This window comes from Pseudonaja textilis, chromosome 2 (assembly GCF_049901715.1).
Source record: "Pseudonaja textilis isolate UNSWEBS1 chromosome 2, rPseTex1.2, whole genome shotgun sequence".
In the NCBI taxonomy this organism is placed as follows: Eukaryota; Metazoa; Chordata; class Lepidosauria; order Squamata; family Elapidae; genus Pseudonaja; species Pseudonaja textilis.
Window position 1 is genome coordinate 158,070,806 of NC_141991.1, and position 24,308 is coordinate 158,095,113.

The 24,308-nt window shown below is 36.2% G+C and overlaps 1 protein-coding gene across 26 annotated transcripts in view; it reads right to left on the bottom strand.

Moving 5' to 3' along the window:
- ADGRL3 (adhesion G protein-coupled receptor L3) overlaps positions 1-24,308 on the bottom strand; it is a 568,292-nt gene that overhangs the window by 75,862 nt on the left and 468,122 nt on the right. For all 26 annotated transcript variants that reach the window (XM_087926212.1, XM_087926209.1, XM_087926207.1 and 23 more), the window contains 3 exons: positions 22,813-22,981; positions 10,407-10,532; positions 1,102-1,198 (listed from right to left, as the gene is read on the bottom strand). In XM_087926212.1, the coding sequence (XP_087782338.1) occupies positions 1,102-1,198; positions 10,407-10,532; positions 22,813-22,981 (392 nt within the window). The remainder of the gene's footprint in view (positions 1-1,101; positions 1,199-10,406; positions 10,533-22,812; positions 22,982-24,308) is intronic.

The following is a 24,308-nucleotide window of genomic DNA, read 5'->3' on the forward strand; positions in this document are numbered from 1 at the left end:
TGTCCTCCGTTACAGCTATTGAAGCTTGTACAGCATGAGTAAAAATGCCATTATTTTCATGGCTGTAGTTCTCATGCCCCCAGAAGGGTAGAGGAAACCATTCAGAAAACTGCCATTACTTACAATTCCCCTGGAAGACTAACACCCGTCATCTTGCATCATTCTTGGGATTTTCAGAGGGGGGAAAAAAAAGGCAATGCAAAGTGACATTGAAAGACACTGTCTTGCCTTCCTCCCCAATGGCTGTTTCTCTGTAGCCAAAATCTGATTGGGGATTTCAGATCTGTTTTTCAGCACTACTTTTACCCTCATTTTCCCATACAAACATACACTTACCCTCATTGCTGCTCCAATTAACATTCCCAGAATTTTTGGAGAAAGTTGTTTTCTAAAGCTAGTGATCACACAGTGTTGTGTGTGTGTGTGTGTGTGTGTGTGTGTGTGTGAGAGAGAGAGAGAGAGAGAGAGAGAGAGAAAACATTCCCCAAGAGGAATATTCTGGCATGTCTTTTAATGGAGTTCAGAACATTGGTGTCTTTGATTTTGGAAAGCTTTAATTTTAGATCCAATGTTGAGGCTGGCTGAAAACATCTTCATTACATTACTACATGTAGGTGATATCCATATGAATTTTCCCACTGACCTCTGAAAGACTCAGGAAGGCTATGCTGGGGAAAGGGCATAACTCGACATTATGCAGCAAGTTTTCTCCATCATGGAACCTTCTCTTGGACTTCAGAGTTTAGCAGGATCTACCAACACCTTTCATGGGTGGCCGTTAAGTTTGACAATATTTGTTACTGCAATAGCAGTAACATTAAGAAGACAGATAACTTTACCTGTCTGACCTCAAAACTATTCTGCCTCACTGCTGCTACTCCTTCTGCAACTGACTTTCAACAACATTTAATATCCATGTTAAAGAACTGAGAGAATGTTAAAAGAAATATTTTCTATTAATGAAATACAGTGCACAATGGATCTTTTATTCTGTGGTAACATTTTAATTCAAGGGAACAAGATGCTACATGTTGCAAAGCATTGCTGTTTAGATTCTTCATAATTACAAAGGTCATATGTATTTGAAAAGTCCATAATTACCTCTGTTAAGTGACGCTGAACTGTTTATATCACCAGTGATGAAGGAGGATTCTGATTGCTTTCGAACAGTGTCATTCCACATCCTGCGAATTCGGCTCTGCAGAAGCACAAGAAGAAGGGGCAGAAGATGAATATCAAGCAGAGGATCCATAGGAAACAATGACCTGCTTCTTTCTGTGTCTGTGGAGATGGCTTCTGGCAGTGCAGGAAGTAAGCAAGGTGTTTTGATTTTCTCTCTGAAATTGTTCTCCCCTTCATTTCCTAGGGCAAAGGTGGACAATATGCAGCTTACATGAACACCCTCCAGAGATGCCCACAGTGGGTCAAGTTGAAAGTCTTGGACCTTTTCCCCCCCTGACTTGGGGAAACCAAGTGCATTAAATCTCTCAGAAGCTCATGCACTTATAAGACCACCTAATACCTTCTACCCTGGAACAAGGTGTGTGGGGGGTTCGCTTGTTCCTTTTCAAGAGTGTTTTGGAGTAAAACATGTATGTTAAAGTTCAAGACAATTTCCACTTCTTAGAATTCACCAAAAACTCAAAAAAAGCTTATTGTCTTCAGCCCGCTCACTCTATAACAACACAAATTCACAAACCTTTCTTTTTTGTCCCTTAAACAAGATAAAAAGTAATAAAGTGGACTTCAAGTCAGAAAGTTACCCCAAACTATGCTAAAATGTGAATAAATTCATCTAATCCAGGATTTTTTTCCCTAAATTGGAAACTTGCAAGCAGTACAAGTGCCAGTTCAGTAAAGGAGTTAAAATGTTGTCTTTAGTTTTACTCTTAGCCACAGAAAATTCCTGGCTGAGTTAATGTTGCCCCTTTTCTCTTAGTCCAACCGCACAAGTCATTGTTGTGGGAAAAGATACGAGGAGGAGATATGCTACTTACGGTACCCTGAGCTCTTGAATAAAAATCAGTAGGTAAATAAAAACAAAAGTGTTTCCCATTCAGTTAATGTAACGAAAACATAATACTCATTCTACCTCTCTAACATTCAGACTGTCACTAGGAAAGTAAGTGATATTGTTGAATGCAAGTATCTGAGATAACTGCTCAGATAAATGTAGGATAATCGTTCATAAATTGATATATAAATTGAAATGTATGTTCAATTCCCAAGTCTAGAAATGTAATGAGGAGAAGAAATGTGGCATGCCTGATGCTTTATGTCTAAAATATTCTGAGAAAAATTTAATGCAGTAATTTGGATTATATTTTTCACTAGTTACATTAAAATTTCATTTGCAATGAGTTTCAGCATTTTCCATAAACCTTTTTGACACTAAATTCTGTTAATGAAATATAATGTATACATACATGTACAGCAAACAATTTCAGAAGAATAAAATATTAATTCTCAAACTGAACTCAAAAGACAACTTAATTTTGGCACTTTTATGCCACCCTTCAAAGAAAGGTAAGATGTATATCTGGTGAAAAACCTGATTTAAATTTAAATTTAATTTAAGTTCAAATTCCAGCTTTCCTCTAACAGTATTTAGATTTTATGTGTTCTAGTCTTTAAAAAATAAAGGGAAATACATTCACAAAGAAATCACAAGTAGTCTGAAGACAAGCACCCCCACATAAAAGTGTTCAACCACCACCCTGCCCCAAAGCCTGGGAGAGCAGCCACTTTGAGATCCTGAAAATTTTCAGGGTGGGGTCATCTGGATCTCAATGTGTGTGTGGTGTGTGTGAGAGAGATGTGTGTGTGTGTGAGAGAGAGAGAGAGAGAGAAGGAGGGAGGGAGGGAGGGGGCAGGGAGGAGGGGGGAGAGATAGAGAGATTTTTCCAGAAGACAGGTGTCACCAGAACAAAAACATGTTTCCAAGGTCCTACAAGATTTCACAGTTTAATCAACAGGACCCAAAACATATCCACTCTGCCAGAACTCGTTGGACAGACAAAACAATTGGAGGCATGCTTTCCTGGTCTTATGCCAGGAAGGGCTCTATAGGTGATACCTGACACCTTGGATTGCACTGCCAATTGACAATCAGTTTATTTTGTGTAGCAATGGGTTGACGGTGGCCTAATGGAACCTGCCATCATTGCCTGTGCTGTTGCATTCTTGCTAACTGTAGCTTTCAGATAATCTTCGAAGGTAGCCCCCATGTAAAGTGCATTATAGCAATCCTTTCATTAAGGCATGAAGGATCTCTTAGGCCAGGAAAGGGCACAACTACTACATAAGAAGTATGTGCACAAAAGCCTCCTTGGCCTTAGCTATCATCTGTTTGGTAAGTATAAGCTGGGAGTATAAGAGTCATTTGGTTGAGCTTTGTGGTTATAGAAAATAAATAAATAGATAAATAGATAGGTAGATAGATAGATAGGAAGGAAGGAGGAAGGAAGGAAGGAAGGAAGGAAGGAAGGAAAGAAAGAAAGAAAGAAAGAAAGAAAGAAAGAAAGAAAGAAAGAAAGAAAGAAAGAAAGAAAGAAAGAAAGAAAGAAAGAAAGAAAGAAAAAAAACAACCCTTGGTAGTCCATCATGCTTGGATGACTACATGCAACCATCCACAATAAAAAATGGAAGATCCCAAGACCCAGAGCCCAACTATTTGCAGTCACTCATTCTTGTTAGGATTGAGCCTCAGTCTCAATCCTACATCCAGACCACATCCAGACCTGGGTAGCTTTCAGAATTTGGGACAAGACCTTGGTCGTATCACTTGGATGGCCTCAGCCCAAGATGCATAATTATTTATCATCACTTTAGTGATATTACCAAACCTCAAGCCAGTCACAAAGAGTCACTACCCACACCAGTCACTACCCACATCATCAAGAAGCACAACTAATGCTGTCTCCATCTGGCTTAAAACCCATCTGAAACGAGTGCGTTCATATTCAATCTAGACTGGGCAGATAATAATAGCGAATATTGATAGATCTATCTGTCAATATCTCAGCATCCACATTTATCAAGGAATGAGAATTAGAACAGGATAGACTTATAGGAGAACCATTTTAAAAAAATGGTTAAAATGCAATAAAATAAAAGAAATCAAGATTTTTTTGAACCGATCAATTGGAAATCCACCACTTTAGGAGCTGTTTCCAATTTAATAGATTTCATGTTGAAATGTATCTATGCAAATTCCATTTCTATGGAAATTTCTCTATTGTTTCTAATTTTGATGACAAAAATGATGAAAACTGCAACTGTCATAGCATATGTTCAGCATATTCCGACTACTGCACAGCATATGTAAGTAAGTAAGGGGAGAGTTTGATTAAGGACATAGTTTCATTATGTCCTTTCCTGCCCCTCCCCCCACAGATAACAATAGCTCTTTGTTGGCTTACTGGTTTTTAAAAATACTTTAAAAACAGGCTTTTAAATGAATATTTTTAATTTTGGTTTTAATTAACTGGCTTTCATTCCGAGATTAAATTCATTATTGTTCATGCACAATAACATCAGCATGACTGTGGCTGATTATTGTTATATACAATTTCGTAAAATATCTGTCAAAGGTGTTTATTTATTAAATAATAGTTTTGTAAGAATAAAATATAGATGTTTCTAATTATAATCTCTACATATAGTTTTTTTGTCTTTTTGTATTAGGAGTCAGTAGTAGTATAATTTTAGTAATTCAGAAGTGTGGAAATAAAGGGTTATTACGGGTAAAAAATTGATTCAAATCTGCCATATGTCTGTCTATCTGTCTGCCTCTATCTATTATTACCTAGAGGTAAAATGTTACTATTGTACTCCAATACAAAGCTTGTTTTTCCTCTGCAGAAATTTCAAACCAAACTAAGAACCTAGTTATTCAGTGCTACAGAAACCTGGAAAGTTGTGAAATAGTTATGATGTTATGATTAAAAAAAATAGCATGCAATAAATAAAACATTAGAGGTTCCTTCTTCTTGGCAGATGCTTGTAAGGCAGGACATAAAAATATATTAATTTTAGAGAAATAATGATACAAGTTTTATAGATAGTGAAATATGTGGTATTAGCAAGAGAAAGAACAAGGAAGTATGAAACGCTAAAACCACAAGGATGATCTGTTGGTCACAAAGTCATATTTGCCAAGATATCTTGTCTCGTTTGTAACAAAACCACAAGCTAGGGAGTTTAGTAAGATGGGTTTGTGACATCCAGCCATCCTAGCCTAGCAAGAGGGGAGGGGGAAAGCTGTGTTTCAAGTAACCAATGAATGACTGACAAGTTATATTTCTGTGTTTTGCCCCTTCTGAAGAAGCATATAGGCATGTGCTGTTCTATAAGAAAGTTGTTCAGAAGTGACTCTCACTAAAATACTGTGAACCTGTTTGCGCAAATAAAACCAACTTATTTTTGGATTCCAAGGTCTGAGTCTCGTAATTTCCTGCAACACCTGGGCCTTAAAAATTCTCAGTACTCTGCTACAGTGCGATCTAGAAAAATCATGTTAAGATTCATTCATACCCTACTTGATCTTCTTTCTCTCACAAGCATACTTCAAGATTTTTGTTTTCAAATTTTGACAAAGGTCTGTCAAAACTGAAGCAAGGAAACGGATAGAACACAAAGAACACCTGTGAACAGGTAATATTTCACTATATATTATTTTTTTATATACGGGCTCTAGATGACTTCACCTAACCTCCCAAATCTGCAAACAAAATGGCAAAGATAAGGTTCCAAAAGTAACCATTTTTGCCTGCAAATTCTGGTTAAGTTCTTCTAATTTTGCTGCATATCACTCAGCACGAACCCCACGCTCCCACCTGTGAAATTTTGGGTCGAAAATCCTTTCACAAGATACTAATGACTTTTAAATTATGTTAAGGCTATGAATAATATTAGCACTTTTTGACTGTTTTATCTGTTCTTAGCATTTTTTAAAAGAACACTTACTTTTATATATTTATTATTATTGGTTATTCTGTATTTTAACAATAAGGAACTTAACTAATGAACAATTAATTAAGATTAATAAACAATTTGGCTAAGAAACATTACAAAACCAATCACATTCGCAGGAGTGCAAATTACTCAGATAAAGGCTTTGGAAAATTTAAAAGAAAAAGAACGATGCTTGAAGAATAACAATATTGAAGGCAGCTTTCGTTTTCCTTACGGCCACTGAAAGCATCTTCTCCAAGGTCCCCCCCAGCCCCCCAATCAGTCTCCCTGCTATTTGCTGGTCAGCCAGCAGACCAAATCTTTAACAAGTGAGAACCATGTGGAAGCAATGTCTTACAAAGTATCCTGAGCTGTTAGGATTGCATGTGTTCCAACCAACACATTAAACCGTGTTTAGAAATCTTCTATTAATCAGTGGAGAACCAGTGTTCAAATATGACACCATGTCATAGAAGTCCATTCAATGCCAAAGCAACAAAATGTGCATTCTGACATAGTACTGTGACACAATAGTGCCCTTTAACACCCATGTCATGACATCAAGTGCATGTACATAATTTGTGCTGCTTTGTTGCAGTGTTCTCTCTCCTTCTCCCCCCACCCGCCCACACACTCCGGAGATGCCCATGTGCTGTTTCCTAAATAAAGGTAAAGAAAGAAAACTCCTTATGCATTTTAATGCAAAAGTACATTTGCAACCCCCCTCCAAATAATTCTTGAATCTGTTTGTGTACTTTACCAACTAAAAACTGAAATGTTGAACGATCAACACCAGAGAGTAGAGAGATGAGTCTCTGATGTGGTGCCCTGGAACACAAGTTGACCCACCAATTCCATCTGTAAAGCAGCTAGCATGAAGTATTTCTCAGCACTCTATACCAAGATTCTTGTGGGGGAAGTCTGACCAGGGTTTCACTGTACCCTTCCCCTTTCTGCAATCGGAAGGTTATATAAAGGAAGAGCCCCTGTTTGCAGGAAAAGAGAGAAGACCAAGCCAAAAAGAAAGTGGCAGACAAATACTTACTAAACAGCAGAAGGTAAGAGTTATAGGTCCATTTTGGGGATAGGGACAGAAAGGCAAGGGAAGAAGGCAATTCCTATAAGCAGGCCTTTCATTATAAAAAGCTTTACACAAGTGAGTGTTCAATCTCGTTTGTTTTTAAACATTCTTCCTAAAGTTTAACCTACTCATGTATTCTATCCCTATGCCACTAGCCTTATCACTTATAATCCAAGATCCTAATTTATCTCTTAGCCAGTAACTAACATTTTATGCTGTATTTTCTGTGCTATATACGTATATAAATATATTTTTTCACAGTGAAAACTTGCTTCAAGGTCACATAGTGTGGATGAGGTAGAATGAGCTACCTAGCATTTGCTCCTGCGGTCAGATAGGATTTACTGGGTTTTCAGAGACTCTCTTCTGCTGCTTATATAACTGCTCTGGGCCTGAAGCTGTACCCTTAGACCAGAGGTCCCCAGACTTGGCAACTTTAAGATTTGTGGATTTCAACTCCCAGAATTCTTCAGCCAGCCTAGCTTGACAAGTTTGGGGACCCTTGCCTTAGATACTGTACATTCTTGAAACCTCAAAGGAGTGGTTAGTCTTTGGGTTGTTCTTCAATGCTGGCACTGTGAGCTGGTGCACTACCAGTGATTAAACTTCTGTTAAAAGCTTGGGTCATCTGATGACCACTGCTGTCATCATTCTGGCGTTACTCTCTCCCTTTCATGGCTGCTTCTGTTCTCTCCTAGCTCTTCAGGGCTTGAGTTTTCTTTCTTTGTTTATCTCATTTCCTTCCCAACAATAAAACCTATTCTGATGTATTGAACCCCTTTTAAAGGACAGGCTCAAAATAGGAAAACTGCACCAGTGTTTTATCTTTTGTTTAATGTAATGTCACTATTTTAGTCTTTTCTGGAAGCACATTAAAGGAGATGGACAAGTTAAGTCTGAGGCAGCAGTTGATAATGAAGAACAGGAGCAAAGGAAGAAATGAGGAACATGTCTCCTTTGAAAGGAAGATAGAGAAGGCAGAACTTTTTCATGGTATTTATTGTGGAGCAAATTGGCAGAATAATGGAGTAGAATCCGAGATCAGCACCCTGAAAGGCACTGAAAGAGAATTCTGAGTAACTTCATGGGCATACTACAAAAAAGGGGCTACAGCATTGCAAGTTGGACTACAAAATAAAACATTGGGTTGTGGGAAGGTCTCCCATTCAAGTGTCCAAGCAGAAACAACAAAAAGGGAAGAAGTGTGTGTGTGTGGCGGGGAGGAGAATAAAGCACGGCTGTTCATAGCATTTCACTCACCAAGACATAAAAACATTTTATTATGGCTAATCTGACCAGATCTGGTAGCAGTTGATACATTTTCATTCCTGCCCACCAAAATAAGCAAGACACATCAGAGCCATTCAATGCTCATCTACTGGTGAGGAACGGTGTTCCCCATTTTCTCTGTTTTATATTCATAAACAAATCCCTTCCCCCCAAAAGAAAGTAAAATAAGTATCCCACCTTTCTATAACAGTGGCATATTTGGGGGATTGGATGGGACGAAACGGGCTCCAACTCAACCCTAATAAAGCAGAGTTGCTATGGGCTCTTGGATCCTGTGGAGACAAGGATTTTCCATCTTTAGTTGTGGATGGGGTTAGTGTAGACCCTGTGCACAATCTGGGGGTCTGGGGATCCACTCTGGGGATCCAGGGATCTGCTCTGCATGGGGCTGCCCCTGAAGAAGATTTAAAAACTTCAACTGATGCAGAATGTGGCCGCATGGCCAATAAAAGGTGTCAGATATACAACACACACATAACATCACTTCTGCATGAGCTGCATTGGTATGTTCCTGGGTGCAATTTAAGGTGGGATCGTCACCCTTAAAGCTCTACATGAGTTGGGATTGAGTTACCCAAGGGGCCACCTGTTTTCAAGAATCTCTACCCGAATGTGGTATATTTACACATCTTTTTTTAGCCTGTCTTCTTTTTACTGGTTGCAGGGTGTGTTATGTGTGTGTGAAAAGTCCAGTCCTTTCTGATAATCTCTCACTTGGTTTAACCATTGATATACCTGTTGTACATTCAGATAGGAAATGGTGAACCAGCCAGGATTTATAGGAGCTTGCCCTTCTCATTGTATACAGAATGTTTGTGGAAACTGTGACCAGTGAACAGAAATATCTGTTTGAAAATATATGTGTGTGTTTGAAAATGTTACACAATGGAGCAGATGAGACAAGGAAGCGCAATTGCAAGCTGCAATCCATGCTGGGACAAGACAAAATGAAGCTGATGTGATCTGTTCAAGTCTCTCAATGAAGCATTTCTGCCTATGGTTAACAATTTGTGTGGAAGAACTCAAAGTTGCACCAATTTCTTTCTTTCTTTCTTTCTTTCTTTCTTTCTTTCTTTCTTTCTTTCTTTCTTTCTTTCTTTCTTTCTTTCTTTCTTTCTTTCTTTCTTTCTTTCTTTCTTTCTTTCTTTCTTTCTTTCTCATTCTTTATATAGCTTGAGTGCTAGCGACTTTGAGTGGTTGACACTGAACAAGCACGAGGCAAAGCATGATAATTTCCAGAGGATTTTGGAGACATAATGACTGCCAGAGCAGTAATGGAGGGTCTTTTGTACCTCTGTGGCTTTCATGATTTACAGTCAATGATTTGCTTGTAGCTGTGATGAACAATTACAGTAAGCTTGTTTTTAAGTAAATGCCTAAGCATATATAGATACCCATTACATGTCCTCCCCAAGACCAAAAGACAACTTTGCAATCACATGAAGGAAAAGCTTTATGACCCTCAGAATAAGAGTACCAGGACTAAGGGAAAACCAGTTACAGGGACTCATTGTTAACTGTATCTTGCTTATTCCTGTCCACATATCCTTCGAAGGATTTGTTAATATTTCTAGAAATAAGTTATATAGCAAACAAGATAACTGCATATCATCAAAAGTGCTATGATGTGGCCTTCAAAGAGAAATGAGGGATCTGTGCCTAGGCATGCATGAAAAAAAAAATGGGACCCCTGGCCAAAATGAGTTTTCATTTTGAGCTTTTCAAAGTTCTGAATAAGTCATAATGACAATTCTTTTAAGACTGTACTTTTGTAACATCTTCTATGTATTTTTTCTTGTTAGCCACGTTGAACACGTTTCGAAAGTATCAAAATGCAATTAATAACAACAGCTAAGTATTTTTTTCTCTCAGAACACAGAATCTGGGGCAGAATCTGACATGAAGTGAAAATCTTCTATTTTTATAAACCCCCGTCAGCCCATTTTCCTACTGTATAAGTAAACTGTATAAGGAAATTGCTAAAGAAACTTAGCTGAAAAGAACTCTAACAATTATGACTGAAAAGTTAATTATTTGGGCAAAGTAACTACATTTTTTCAACTTAAGAAATACTTTTTACCTGTGATCCTGTGGAGTACCGTCCAGGAGTTCGTGACCCAGAAGTTTTTCCTGAGCCGATGGAGTTCTCTGTACTTTTCCCACTACAACAATGTGTACGCAGGCATTTCCCATATTCTTTACGTACCTAACAAATTAAATCGTGATATTTATTAGCAGGAAATCCATTCTTCAATTTTGAAAATGATTTTGTATGTGCATGTATTGGGAAATTGATTCAACTATAATTGTTTCTGGACTGCTACTGTCATATTTTAAAATATATAGTATTTGCTATCAAGGTGTCCAATTAAAAATCCAGGCTTTTTGAGGAGTAATAAGAAATAAAATTAGATATTTTGGAGGTACAAAAAGAAAGTTTATCTATCTAATTCAGAAATTTCCATTTTCCTCTGCCAATATGCCCTACATCTTTGCATGTATGGTTCATTCATTCATATAATCACCTTTCAACATAGATAAGTACAAGATGATTGAATTTTTTAAACTTTACAGTATAAACCAGGAAACTTAAGAGCACACCAAAAAAACCTCCATAAAGCAGAGCAAGTCCATCTAAAACTTCTTCAATATGAAGTAGAATAGAAAAATATATCTTATCCATGGCTACATAGATCAGAAAAAATATAATCGGTATTGGGGTCACATGTATTTCTTGCCAACTCGATTCCATTTAATTTCTCAGCTAATTATTATTTGTAATTTAGCCACTAAAATGCAGATACTTTTATAATTTACATTTTAAATCAATTTACATGAAAAAACTCTATATTCTATTAATTGTTAAGTGAATATTTATTTTCATCTAGCCAAAGTCTATTGCAGGAGAAATGTATAAATACAGGGAAAAAACAGCATAAATTGGGAAATAAAGAAAAAACCCCACTTAAATACATTTTCCTATTATAATTTTAATATTTGTTTTAAATTTTGAATATTGTGTTTTAGTTGCTGCTTGAATTTTCAATATGAATAGAGAAGTAGAATTAATAACCCATCAACCAATCAATCCTTAATAAATACATCAACTGCAGTTTCAGACAAACACAGCTTTCTGGCTATTAATGCAAGCTATACAAAATGATTCTCAACCACTTTTAACTCAAGTTCCATTCCATGATGCCATTTCACTGCTGGCTAAACTGTGACAAGAAATTTCTTCCTGATTAAAAACCTTTCAGCTGAATTTTGTGCTAGTTGGAGATTGCTACTCAGAAGGACTTAATGTAACGACTTCATTGATTGGTTTATTAGTTTATTACCTTTCTTTTCCTACAATAAACAAAACAACTTATGAGAATGTGTGAGAGTAGTTCAATTAAAAAATTCAGAAAATATCATTATTCATAAATGTCATTATTTTCACTTTCTATATTCTAATACTCATATTATGGTTGTATCTATTAACTGAGACCTAATAAGAAATCTATAAGTGAAATACAGCAATGAAAAGATAGAATTTCTTTAAAAAGAACATGAACAATGGAAAAGGAGAAGTTGCATTGATTATTAAGAAATATTCCCAGCTTCTTAGAATTAAAGACCAAGAGAAGCTGGGTAGCTAGATATTGATGACATAATCACATGTTTTGAAGAACTCACCAGAAGAATTACAAACACTCAATCCAGGTAAAATAATGCCCATGAGATCACAGAAGCACCCAGACTCCTACTAAGCTAAATATACTAATCATTTTTAATTCACCATATGAGAACTGCTTAATTGTCTAAGATTGGAAGGCTCCTACTTCCCGTTAAGATCAAGGATCAGTATTTGTATAATGCTTTCTCTTCAGTGGTAGCTAGACATCTTCTGCCATAAAGCCTTCATATCCAGTTATTCACTTCTGAAGTATAATGCTTCAGATTCTGGAAATTCTATTTAGCTATTTTGCATTACTTTTCTCAATTAGACTTTAAAGATATTGAAAGGGGAAATATTTAGCTAACATATAATGTATTTTGGCATCTGAATTCTACCTAGAATGTGCCCTTATTGTCATTTGATGTATGAATACCTACAACTTGTCCCTTCTAAAAAAGGTTAGAATTGTGCCAAGTATAAGAGAAAATTTGACACACACGTTCTACCTGGAAGTGTCCCAATTGTGTCCCTATCATTTCAGAAAAGTATCAAAAATGAAATTCCCAATTACTAAGCTCAAACTAGAATTTATCTGAATTTGAAACAATTCCAGAATAGTTTCTAGTATAGAATATTAATTGATTTGGTGAGATTCTTTTCAGAATTTGATAAAATAGCTTTACAAGACACCTGCTTAAGCAGGGGTGGGTGACCCATTATAACTCCCAGATTTTCGGTGCTGATACATCTCTACCAAAAAATTAAAGTATAAAGGGAGAGCTTCAAGGGGATTGTGTATTCTTACTAAGGAATAATTGCAATGGCAGGTTGAGAAATCATATAACAGGAATAATTTGCTTCATATACTGGCCATTAAATTCAGATATAAAAATGTTGAGCTTATGCTGGTAAATGTTTCATTTACCAGCATAATTTTGTTCCATAAAAATACATCCCCTTATTACATGATATGAATATAGTCAATACAGTGAACTCTCAAATAATTTTTTGATAATCACCATTGGCATTCAAGAGATAAATAAAGATAATAATGCTGGTCTAAAGTTGACTGCTGATTTATAAATGTAATTTTCAAATTCTGGGAGGCAAGGATAATGATTATGTATACCCATCCATCCACCTTACACTCAAACATGTTAGTTAACTGAGGGATGAGTCAGAATAAAATAAAATGGTTAATATGATCCAAAGTATGTCTACCAAGGGAATGTGATATCGCAGGAGTGTCAAACTCGCGTAGTCACATCATTGTCACATGACAGCATGACTTTCCCCCCCCCCTTCGCTAAACTGGGGGTGGGCATGGCCAGCGTATGATGCATCTGGTCCGCAGGCCATGAGTTTGACACCCTTGCTGCATAGTTTCAAATCAGAGAATGCTATCAGTTGGGTCTTAACAATCCACTCACTCACAACTGACTAGCAGTCAGTCTTCAATGCATTCATAAATTTGTGGCACATGTTGACTAAAAACATCTATTAATCAAACCCTCCTCCAAAAGTTTCCTTATAGATAGTTCTCCCAGGTTTGACAAAGAAGCTCATTTGATGAAAAAGTGATTGAAGAACCAGTTATGAGATTTGCTCAGAGGCATTCCTTTGTATATATACAGGCTAGGATGCTATCTCTAAGAAGAAGATACAAAAAGCTCATTAATTCAAAGGAGTGGGGGAGCCAGGCTGCTTCAAATTGATCAGGACATGAGCTGTCAGCAAGAAGTCATAATTCAGCTATATTTTAGCTGGGATCCTGAAAGAATGGAGATTCACATTCAATATACCAATCACAGCTGAGGACTGGGAAAATTAATATCATCACCTGTTTGCTCTCTGGAACCTGTTGAGAAACGGTTACTAAACAGCAATTTACCACCTACTGAAACTACACCATGGCTACCAGTATTAGAAAAACAAGATTAAATCTATTACAAAAGGTATGAAGAACAATAAAGCTCCTGTTGAGGACTTTCTACCAGCCAAGCTATTAAAAAATTATCCAACCATGAGCCTCTCTCTTGGTAGGTTTATTTATACATATAAATAGTGTCTGTCATATTGCAGTCAGGGGGAAGATGGCAGTTGTAGTTCCTAAAAAGGATTCTAGCAATTACAGGCTCATGCATCTAATGGATATTGTGGCTAAAATATATGCCAGGTTCCTCTTGAGGAGAGTTGAGAGCTGGGTAGCTGACAAGTACTGTACATTCTTGCAGAAGGACAAGCTGACTTCAGACAATCCATTATTGCTTGAACCATCTAATTACCAAATATGTCAGTAAGGTGACCCAGCTGATTGCTGCCTTTATAAACCTTAGTGCAGCATTTGAGTAAACAGAAAAATATTATAGAGGAAATTGAAATTAATTGTCCTCAATACAGAATACAGCCTGCTTGCACTGACCAAAGTCCTTTAGACAAATACTGTAAAAAGTATATTGTAAACTGCTTCAGGGTGCGGTTTAGGGTTAAAGAAGTCATGACAAGGAGAATTGACTGCCTTACTCACAAAGGAATAAGACAAGGGTGCATAGTTGTACCATTGCTATTCACTCTATATGTTAATGACTTACCACGACTGATTAAGGATTCTGTACTACACATGACTAAGGTACTCAACATATGTTACTATATGTTGACAATACTCTTCTATTTTCAGTTGCATAGATTGTTAAGACTTGGCTACTGCCCTAATAATTCTTTGATTATTAATACATCAGAATAAAGATCATGGTTTTTAAAAAACCATCTCAGCCATAGATGGCTATTAAATGGTCAGTCAATTGAGCAAGCTAACGTATTTCCTTATTTAGATGTAATCTTCTATGATACTGGATCTGGATTCCCTCATCATCAAAGGAGTTCACCCAGAGAAGAGCAGGTAGAAATTCAGTGTTATAAATTACAAAGCATTAGGATTCAGATGTTTTAGCTCCAATTAATGCATGCAAAGTCAAAATTACCACTATACTATTATATGGAGATGAAGTTTGGGGCTTACAACGCATGCCATTACTATAACAAACACAAGCATAGCATCATTTGGGTGTGGATAAAAGAAGCTCAGCTGCTGCAGTATGAGTTGAATTAGAAATTTAAACAATTTGTTCTTTGTCTAAAATCAGGCCATACAATTATTGGTGCAAACCAAGGCTACGAAACTAAAGACCTCAAAAATATGTCTAATAGAATAGGCAAAATCTCAACTGGGGACCTTTTGGATTGCACAACTGACAAATTATATCAGGAATATATGGTCTCTGTTGTCTGACTCTTTCTGGAAGACAAAAGAAAAGATTTTTGCACAAAGAATTTTAGCTATACTATAGATACTTTGAAAGACACTGCTATCCTCAGTAAGCTGGTACATTGAAATGGATTAGCTGCTTTAAACACACTTCCCAAATTACCAAGTATTAAATACAGAAATGCTCAAGAACGTTAGGGAGGTATTACTTCAGTGAAATTTGGGCAGATGGATTTGTGATGAATGTACTTTTTTTTTTTTGAAGCTCCAGAGGTAAAGGACATAGCACATATATTTTTTGAATGTCAACTGTATAAGAGTCACATCTTGGATTTCACATTAGACAGCCTTTTGGGATCTTTGCATTAAAACAACTTATTTTATGTGAGGTCAGAACTCCAAAATAATATATAATATGGCCCTTTATCTGAACAAAACTGCATATGTGGAACTGGCTGGTTACTGTTAGTAATGATATAGAAATACCATTTTCATTTTCATTTAGTTATGTCTTTTACTCTACTTTATAACAAGTAATCTTATTCTATAAAATATTTTTTATTTTGATTTGGCATAAAAACCAAACAATAAATCATTAAAGATACAAAAATGTGAAATCACAGCTGGTTTAGCAGGTTTTGGTTTCATTCCATCCAGTTCTTCCCTAGGACCTAGGATGTCATAATGTATTAGTGTAGTATATGTTGTGGATCCAAACAGTGAGGCCTTTTGGAACTGACAGATAGAAATTTTGTTAACATGCATATTTTACAAGAGCCACCCAATATTTTTGGGATATTCTTATAATCTTATAATTATCATTTATTATATACAGAGATTTCACTTTGTCTTACAACTTGTAGTCTCATCAAACTACATTTGCTATTTTAACCATTCTTCAAGTTGGACAAGTTTTTTAATTACATTTTTTTGTTTTAGCTGCCAACTTATTTGAGTTTGACCATTTCACTGTTGATTCCTTATTCAAACCAAACCAAAAGGTACCTGTTGTAGCTGTTATTTAGTTTGAGAAGCAGCAACAGCAGTAAGAGTAATAATACTGTATAATTATAATAATAATCCTTGGGACTAATCAGTGACTGAGAAACTACTGGGTCTTTCCATGGTACCAAAATACATCATAAATCATATTGCTAAGGCTAAACTTGTTATATTTATCCACCCTTTCCGACCATGGCATAAAACAGTAAGTTTTTATGTGCCTCCCTTTTTGTTTATGTGCTCCCCAGGACATATATTGGATTACAACTACATCCTTCCATTACTATCCTTATCTCCATGCTATTTTTCCATGACGAACTATGCTAAAATGACTCACTATGGTCTCATAACATTTTCATTTCCAAATAGGTCATCAAAAGATGAATAATTTTAATAGTGACACAAATCTTAATAGATTAATCAAGATGACTAGTGGAGTCAAGCTGGCCCCTGCCCTTTTACTCAAGTGGAAATGAAACGGATGAAAAGTAGCAGGCATCAAGTCTAGACAGGGGTGGGTTTCTACCAGTTCTGTCTACCTCTGTAGAACCGGTAGCTCTGAAGAGCAGCAGACATAGAACCGGTTCTATGTCTGCTGATGTTTTTGCCCACCCGGCTCTTACCTGACCTTTATTTCCTGATTTTTCAACTTCACCTGCCAAACAAGCCACAGCTGCAGTTACAAAAACAGGAAAAAAGGGCTGTTTCAAAGGCTGCGTCTCTGCACACAGCATGCTGATGACGATTTACAGGTGCTTGGCTCACAGTGTGCAGGGAAGCTTGTAAATCCGGAACCAGTAGTTAACCCTGTTGTATCCCACCCCTGAGTCTAGCCATGGTTCCAGCTTACTGACTGACCTTTCGAGGTAGATGGTCATTCTTAAGATCAAGACGTGCTATTCGGAGGCCAGTTTCTATGTAGTCTTGATGAAAACAATGAGTGTTTATGTTGGGCCATTTCAAAAGAATACGTAGGTGGGTGCTAACAGAGTAACATTGGATATCAGAAAAAGGGAGAACAAACATGATAGTGTTTCTGGCTTGCTGGAACAATCATCCTATGTTTACATACTAAACCTGTTAAAAAGGTTGATATGACAAGAGCAAGCTCCACTGAATATTGTACACTACTTTCTCCTCACGGTCGAACTATATTGTCTTTGGTTTTCTTTTTATTTCTAACATGCCCTTTTTATTTATTTATTTTGGTATCTGTGCTAAGTCTCAACTCATACTCAGCTTTAGTTTATCTAATAGAGATCCTTTCTAGAAATTGCCTTGTAATCATCCCCTTTCCCTTGGCTAAGCATGCCCTTTTTGCTTTTCAACATTTTATAAAATTCTGCATGTATCCAAACTGAATTCTTTATGGGAATAATTTCTGATGGCTTCTTCAATATCTCATTCTATAGAATTTCCTATCTCCCATCCCTTTTGAATGTTTTTATTGTTTAGGATTTCAAGGCATTGAGTCTCACTTACGTTTCCCCTGACCAACTGAAAGTCTAATATGTATGCAGGTCTGCTTTTTTTTTTTTCAGTTCCTCCTCCTGGATATCACAGATCCAAGGGTAAGACAATCGCGTTTTTCACTACTTAACAGAACAGATAATTAACAGAATAACAGAGTTGAAAGGGACCAGATTATCAAGCAAGAGACCCTAAACTATTTCAGATAAATGGCTGTCCAATCTTTTCTTAAACACCTCTAGTGATGGATCATCCATACTGTCTGAAGGCAAGCATTCCACTAGTTAATTGTTCTCGCTGTTGGGAAATTTCTCCTTAGTTCTAGGTTGGTTCTTTCCTTGGTTAGTTTCCATCCATTGCTTCTTGTCCTCCTTCTGTTGCTATAGGCTGAATCCTTCTCTTCTTTGTGGCAGCTCCTCAAATATTGGAACACTGCTATTGTGTTACCCTGGTCCTTTTCATTAGACTAGGCATACCCATTCCTTCATGTTTTAGCTTCTAATCATCTTTGTTGCTCTTCTCTGCACTCTTTCCAGAGTCTCAACATTTTTTTTAATATTGTCGTGACTTACCAAGATATTATTAAGTGGTACTAATACTATATGTGATCTTGATTCTATCCCTCTGTTAATGCAGTCTAGGATTGTATTGGCCACTAGCACTCCATGATCCCTGTCACAGTTACCGCTATTGAGCTATTCCACCTATTCTGTACTTGTACATTTGGGTTTTTTTGCCTAAGTATAAAACCTTACTTTTATCACCACTGAATTTCATTTTGTTAGATAGAGCCTAGTGTTCAAGCCTGTTGAGATGCTTCTGAATCTTGAGCGTGTTCTGAAGTGTTGGCTATTCTTGCCAGCTTGGTGTCATCTGAAAATTTGATGAGTTTCCCTTCTAAATCATTTATGAAGATATTGAAGAGTACTGGACCTAAGACAGAATCTTGGGGTACCCCACTGCTTCCTTCCTTCCATGTAGATGTAGTTCCAGTAAGGACTACATGTTAACTACAATTTGTCAGCCAGTTACAAATCCATTTGGTGGTGATCCCACCTATCCCACATTTTCTAACTTACAAAGAAATAGGTAGTGGTCCACTTTGTCAAATGCCTTACCAAAATCCAAGTACACTATGTCCACATTATTTCACTGGTCCACTAATTCAGTCTCAGTATGAAATAAGATTTGTTTGGCACGACCTGTTTTTGTCAAACCATATTGATTTCTTGTTATAACTTTGCTTCTAGGTGTTTGCAGATCTATTGCTTGATTATCTTTTCCAGGATTTTCCAAGGTACTGATGTTAGGCTGACTGGTCTTCAGTTCCCTGGATCCATTTTGCTCCTCCCTCTTTTTTTTGTGCATGTGAAAATGAGAACCACATTGCTCTTTTCTAGTCCTCTGATAGTTCCCTGGTGCTCAAGGAACTTTGAATTAGTTCAGTGATTCCGAGATCATGTCTGCCAGCTCCTTCAGAACTCTGGGTAATCCATCTGTTCCTGGTGATTTGAACTCATCTAGGTAAACAGGTTTTCTCTCACCATTTTCTTGCCTATTTTAATTTGTATTTTATGGTTCTGTTTTTGGTAGGTTTGGCTATTTTTTTTTCTTTATGCATGAAGACAAATACAAAGAATGAATTAAGCAACTCTGCTTTCTCCCTGCTACTCACATTTCCTTGCCATTTTCTCCCATTAGTGGACCAATTGTTTCCTTGACCTTTTTCTTGTTTTTTTTACATGTTGAAAGAAACTTTTGAAATTATTTTTGACATTTGTTGCAAGTCTTAGTTCATTCTGAGCCTTAACTTTCCTGACTTCATTTTTGCAGATTCAGGCTATATCCTGGTATTCTGTCTTATAGTTATGTGTCCCTCTTTCCATTTTTTATACTTACTCCTTTTGTCTTTTAGTTTATCGGAGAGTTCTTTATACAACCATGCTGGTTTCTTCTTCTTCTACTACTTTTCTTTTTCAGCAATATTGTGGTGGACTGGCTTTTTATAATAACATTTTTCAGAGTTTCCCAAATTTCCTGAGTTGTTTTGTCTTTAATATTTTAATCCATGGAAAGCTCAAAGTTTGTTGAAATCAGCTCTTTTAAAGTCTAAGATACTAGTTTGATTTTGTTCTATTATGTGTGTCTGCATTATATTGAATTCAAATGTGACATGGTCACTCTCCACCAAACTTCCTGCAACTTCAACCCCTCTATCATTTCATCTCTTTTGGTAAGAATTAAATCCAATATTACTGACCCTTTAGTTCCCTCTGCTTTTTGGATGACAAAGTTGTCAGCTAGGCTCATAAGGAACCTGTTCGATATCCCATGTCATGCAGAGTCTGTTTCCCAGTTGATGTCAAGGTAGTTAAAGTCCCCCATTACTACTGTCGTATGTTTCCTACATACATTAGTTAACAGGTTAGCAAAAAAGTTCATCTATTTCTTCTGCTTGGTCGGGTGGCAATGTCATTCTTTTTTCCTTTTATACTAATCCATATGCATTCAAGGTTTTACCATTCATCTTTGGTTTTATGCATTTCTGTACAGGTGTAGTGATTTTTTTTTTACATATAATGCAAGTTCACCTTCTCTTTTGCTATATTTGTGTCAATTTTATCTGTTTTTCAGGTCATTGTCCATGTTACTTGGATTCTTCTCTATGAACTCTTCTAACCAAACTCACACATAAGTATTCACTATTTGCTTCTTGTGGTATTGAGTACAGAGAAATTCTAGATGAAGATTAGATTGGACCGAAAGAAGAAGATAGGTAAAAAGAAAAAGGAAAGGGTACACACTCCAAAAGAGTCTCCCCTGGGAACTCCCTTGCTAATCTCCCTACTAATTCCACTCACATTTTTCTCATCATGTCCATTTTAAGTGTTTGCTTTTTCTTTTCTTCAGTACCTGGAATGACCATCTCAATGTGCATTATTGTGTGGACATATTGCTATTCCAGGAAGCATTGGAGAAATATTTCTAATCCTCTAAAGGTTCCATGCTGCTATATGGTACATTGCCAAGAATTTTAAGGCCCTGGATGGCACTTCATCACTTGCTGCTTGCTTACTGTGAATTACATTTGCCATTTTAAAGTCCCTTTTCCAGACTGGAAAGATTAATTTTGGAGATGTATGCCATATTGCCCATCTGCAATTTCAGGTGGTTTATGAATATATTAAAAAGCAATCTCATTGCAAATCCTTAGGAGACCTCACTTTGGATACTTCCACCTTATGAAAATTATCCATTAATTCCTTCTTTCTTTTCCCTGTTCTTTAATTAGTTAGCAATCCATTAAAGGACTTCAATGAATCAAAGAGTTAGAAAGAACCCACAAGCCACTGAGTTCAGTTACTCAGAAATTAGACTTCTCCTTTTATCCCAATGATGTTAAATTTACTCTAGAGTTTTAGTGAAAGACTTCGTCAAAGTCTTTTTGAAGCCTAAATAGACAGAATAGAATATAATACTTTATTGGCCAAGTGTTATTGGACATACAAGGAATTTGTCTTGGTGTAAATACTCTCAGTTATACCTAAAGAAAAGGTACATTCAAATCACTGGAACAACTTGGAAACAACTAATTCAAATTCCAATGGATAAAGTTAACCTATGTAGATCACATCCACTGTTGACATTCAAAGCAGTTTTAAATGTTGTGAAGTAAGATTAACACTAGAAAACAACATTCTGTTGTTTAAAAAGATGTGACTTTCTATACGCTTACTTATTTTATTAATAATAATTCATCCAGGACATGTTAAAACTCTCTGGCCTATAATTTTCTGTATCTACCTGTACAAAAGTTGGATCTACAATTTTAAAGAAGATTGCTATGGATTATTTAGTCTCAAAACACATAGTTCAAAATGTACTTTTCACCCCACGTTCTATATTTTAATGTACACCAATATTATGTTCAATGAAATGAAAGTTCTTTTGGCTGATCTTTGATCCTAAAAAACTGAAACTGAAAATTTATATTGTTTGATGGCTAACAAAATCCCCATCTCTGCATTTATCTGGATGGAACAGGTGAAACCAGGTTGTACTAGTATCTGCCAAAAGCAAGTTCTTCATAGCTGGAATTGTTGGTATAATTGGATTGACCAAAGATAAATTATATATCATAAGGCATAAGAGGAAAGTATTAGGCTATAATAACGAGGTAGCGATATAAGTAAAGAACAGGTGTGTGTACATGACATAAATTAAGGTTATGAAAAAAGATCTTGCAAACTGTAAAAAGAATAAGAATACTTTTAACCTTCTTTTTTTCTTTTTTCTTTTTTTTTCTTTTCTTTCTTTCCTCCACATTTTTCCTTCTTTTCTTTCCTTTCTTCTTTTCTTTTTTTTGTTTATTTGTGTATGTATTGTTGGTTGGTTTTAATTGTAAAAATTAATAAACTATATTTTTTTTTAAAAAAAGCAAGTTCTTCAAGAATATTTCATTATTTATTTATATCCCAGCTTTATTATTTTTACAAATAAGGCAGGGAACATATTCAACACAATGTCCTCCTCCTAGTTTCCTGACAACAACCACCCTGTGATTGGGCTGAGTGAGAGGGACTGGCCCAAGGTCACCCAATTGGTTTTCATGGCTAAAGCAGCACTGGAACTCACAGTCTCTAGCCTAGTACCTTCACCACTGCACCAGATTGGTTCTCTCTTATCACAAAAGCTTCTACTACAAAAGCCAGATCAATACCCTGGCTCCTGAAAAGTTGCCACACTGCTGCCAAGGTAAAATCAATTGGAATAGTACAATTATGAGAGAAATTCAGAGGGATTGTTTTTTAAAATGTATTTCTAAATAATATACATTGAATGAAATGCTCCATGATCATTAATAACTGTTCATTTTTATCATAGGTTCAGACACATTCTATGAACAGCAAACCAATTAAAAGCCAAGGCGCAACAAGTGCAAAATATAAGACCCTGTATATATTTAAAATGTTGTTGTTATGAAAAAAATATTAAGCACCTGATTTGCTTTCTTTAAAAGATCCACCACCACCACCACCACCACCACCACCATCATCATCAAAATCAACATTGCATCATCCTTACCTTTTTTTGGAGAACACAATGGAAAATGAATATAAACATTCCCTGCAGAGAATTGAAAATGGTGAAGAGGTACGCCATGATCACCGTGCTTTCATTAATATACATAAGTCCAAAGGCCCAGGTGAGTCCCAATAGGCAGAGCAGAGCTATTGCACCTATAACCCATGACCTGTCAAGGAAAGAAGGAAGAAAGGAAGAAAGAAAGAAAGAAAGAAAGAAAAAAGAAAGGACAGAAAAGAAGTGTATTTGACTGATAAAGAAAACAATTCAATGAACACAACAGTATTTTAGATTATTCTTTGATGAAAAGAAAGGCAGAATGTGAATATTTGTGAGAAATGATTTTTTTGAATTCAATGCAGTTTATTATCAAATTCATAATCTGAAGAAAATATATAGATGGAAAATGTCATGAGCGTGAAAATGCCTCTCTAGAAAAACAGGCTTGTAGCAAATGTTTTTGAGCAGAGCAGTGCAGATGTAATAAAATATAGAGATATATGACACTGTAGAGGAAAATAAAAAATATTTTAAATTTGCCTCCTTCCCTTAAATGCCTAATTTTTAAAGCTTCATCACATTGATCCTACGTAAATCACTCTGGAAAAAAACGAGGACAGTTAAGGGAACAACAGTCCTATTATTTTTAAAAAGTGCAATGGTGGAACACTAGCAGATGGCTTTATACATTTTGTGTATTTTCTGCAGTTAGCTCCAAAATTCTTTGCATAATGTATTTTCAAATGAATTGTATATTAAATAACCTGAACCAAAATTTAAATACAACCTAGCCAGCTTTCAAAATAAATTTTGCCCATAAATTTCTGTTTTGTTGTAAGCATTGCTTGTTTTTTAAAAGAAGAAATTCCAAAGTGTATTATTAACTATTAATAAGTACTGATTTTCTAGATCCACTTCAGTCTGAGTTCTGTTCTGGCTTAATCATAAGAGAATCTCCCTTGGCTAATATGATGGATTACTTTCCCTTGAGAGGAACATAATCAGTATGGACATGGTATGGACATACCAACAACTGCTGTCCATGGTGCCAAAATGACAAAACATGTGTCATGATGCTATAGTATAACATTTGCCCCCTTTTTTGTTGTGTCTACATGAAAGTTACATATCAATGTAACAGCATACATCACTATGTAATGGGCAAAATTTGCATTGTGATATTATAATACATGATTCATCATACATCACCTCCCTTTTCCATTCTGAAAATGCTTTCAATCTGTTCTCCTATGGGATTTTTCTGCTATATTTAATCACCACTGATTTCAGTATCAGTCTGTATTGGCTTTGTGGATTAGGAACTGCTGGAGTGCTGCTATGTACTCCCAGCCCTGCACTTGTTCTGGAGCAAAACATTGAGATACAGTATTGTAGTTTGGCTTCCCGACTGTCTTTCTCTGGAATGACACAATTTACTTACAGTGTCATCTATAATACCTATGAAGTGGTTTGATACAGTAATGAGAACATTTGGG